The sequence below is a fragment of the Perkinsus marinus genome (genome assembly GCF_000006405.1).
Source record: "Perkinsus marinus ATCC 50983 genomic scaffold scf_1104296933146, whole genome shotgun sequence".
Taxonomy (NCBI): domain Eukaryota; phylum Perkinsozoa; order Perkinsida; family Perkinsidae; genus Perkinsus; species Perkinsus marinus.
The window spans coordinates 1-1910 of NW_003215235.1; the positions used below are offsets into that span (position 1 = coordinate 1).

The 1910-nt window shown below is 46.0% G+C and overlaps 1 protein-coding gene across 1 annotated transcript; it reads left to right on the forward strand.

The window, feature by feature from the left end:
- Positions 1 to 175: 175 nt before the first annotated feature.
- On the forward strand, positions 176 to 1712 carry Pmar_PMAR024913 (hypothetical protein; the record flags this gene model as incomplete). Its single annotated transcript, XM_002785229.1, has 8 exons — positions 176 to 244; positions 287 to 323; positions 490 to 566; positions 613 to 673; positions 721 to 763; positions 1294 to 1401; positions 1587 to 1625; positions 1703 to 1712. Coding segments are annotated over 8 exons (444 nt in total), but the record flags the coding sequence as incomplete, so codon positions are not given.
- Between the last annotated feature and the right edge of the window lie 198 nt (positions 1713 to 1910).

Consider the following 1910-nt stretch of genomic DNA (forward strand, 5'->3'; position numbering starts at 1 on the left):
CATGGATATCGAGTTGACATATACGAGAGGTAAATCATCATCATCATTTCGTTGAGAGCGAATTTGAAATCAGATACACTGATATTCGCAAGCACTCACACGCAGCTGGTCGCAGTATTAATTTGGTCGGACTGTGTACATGAAACCGTTCCTAGAGTACCTCTCTTGAGCTCAGGTCCTCACCAGAAGAGGCCTTAGATTTGCAGAGATGCTCGGCGTTAAGGAGCAGCTACTATCGCATACAGTATGTTCACCTGTCGTCTCACTAGTGGATAACCGTGCTCAGGTACCGGTCTATGGTAGAACGATGCATGATCTCAACGGTGAGTCAACAGTAGCTTTATCGCCTTGCCAATCGCGTCTAGTAGGTACCACTACGTTCACTCCCTATGGACGTGATGGCGAATGCAATTTTTCTGTTGACCGCTCCCGGCTGAACAAATTCTGCATTGTAGGATGTATCTGTATCATCACACCATGATTACCAAGTGCAGGATGAGGCTGAGAAGGCCGGCGTTTGCATTCACTTCGACAGAACGCTCAGTCTAGAAGATACCTCATTGGAGGTGGCACTTCGACATTCCAAATCTGATAGCATCAATTCTCTATCAGGATCGACGCCTATGCTTCCACGACTCGGCTGGAGGAAAGCACTTTGTCGATCTGTCGCTGAGTAGCTCAGCCCAGTCCCTTTGTCACTGGTTGCTGACCATCCCTCAGATACAGCAGTCGTTGGTTGTGATGGAGCTGGCAGTCGATTACGGTAAGGTGATCTCGTCAGCTAATCCTGGTGACTCAACTTTAGTATAATCTACCTATAATACATATCTGTATTTTTGGAGGGGTATACAATCTTCTTCTTCTTCTTCTTCTTGCGCAGCACCCCTTCGAGCAGTATAGAGGTATAGCAGCAGGCTCAGTCACTGTCTGAGCCCTGGTATGAACCTGTAGATAGTGTGTTACACGGCAGAGAGTTTGATAAATCAATTTAATCAATTCAATTCAATCAATTGAATACGGTATCTCAGGCATATGTACAGATATAGACTATAATATAATCTATAATATATAGAACGCATATAATATACACTGCATAAGATTTATAATCATATAATCTGTAACATACACTCACTGCATATAATCATTATATGCAGTGAGTTACTGCGAGCACTAAGTATATGCACTGCCAGTGCATAGATCCACTGCCACCCCGAGGGTGGTTGCCAATCACTGCAGAAGAGCAGTGACTGCTCTTATTAATAATTATATATACCTTCACCTATCTACGCTCAGACACGCCTTGTCGAATGCTGGAGTGCTCACCTTCACTGAGGAGATGATAGGCCACGGCTATAAGGAGATCACCTTCCCGGCCTTATCGACTAGTGATGGCTCATGGGGGTAGGCCACCACTGAGGATGAACTATCTTCACTTCATCAGCAATTTCGCCATGCACAACGAGAGCCTCCACATCTGGCCGAGAGGAGATTTCTTCCTAATGGGTCTCGCCAATCTAGACGGCAGTTTCACCGGGACTATCTATGTAGCTCCATAAAGTCTCGCAGGATCATAATCTTCTTGACAGGCTAGGAACGGCCCCACTGGTGAAGATAACGATGCCCAGGTGGGCTCCGGTGTCGGCTGCGCATGGTCAACTACGTGGGAAAATTGCCGATGGTTTTTCAACATCTTCACTCTCAGTCGTGAGTGAATTTTTTTCACAATATGGAAATTTCTGAGCTCAGCTGAGGTAACCAAACGGATGTCGCATATTGTGTAGGTGACTTTCCCATCGATAACAAAAAATGAGACAACCGCTCGAGATTTTCTAGCGCAGTATTTCCCTGATGCCCAGCTGGGTGAGTATGTTGCGGATCCTCATGGTCCGATATTCCCTCGCAGCTCCCGA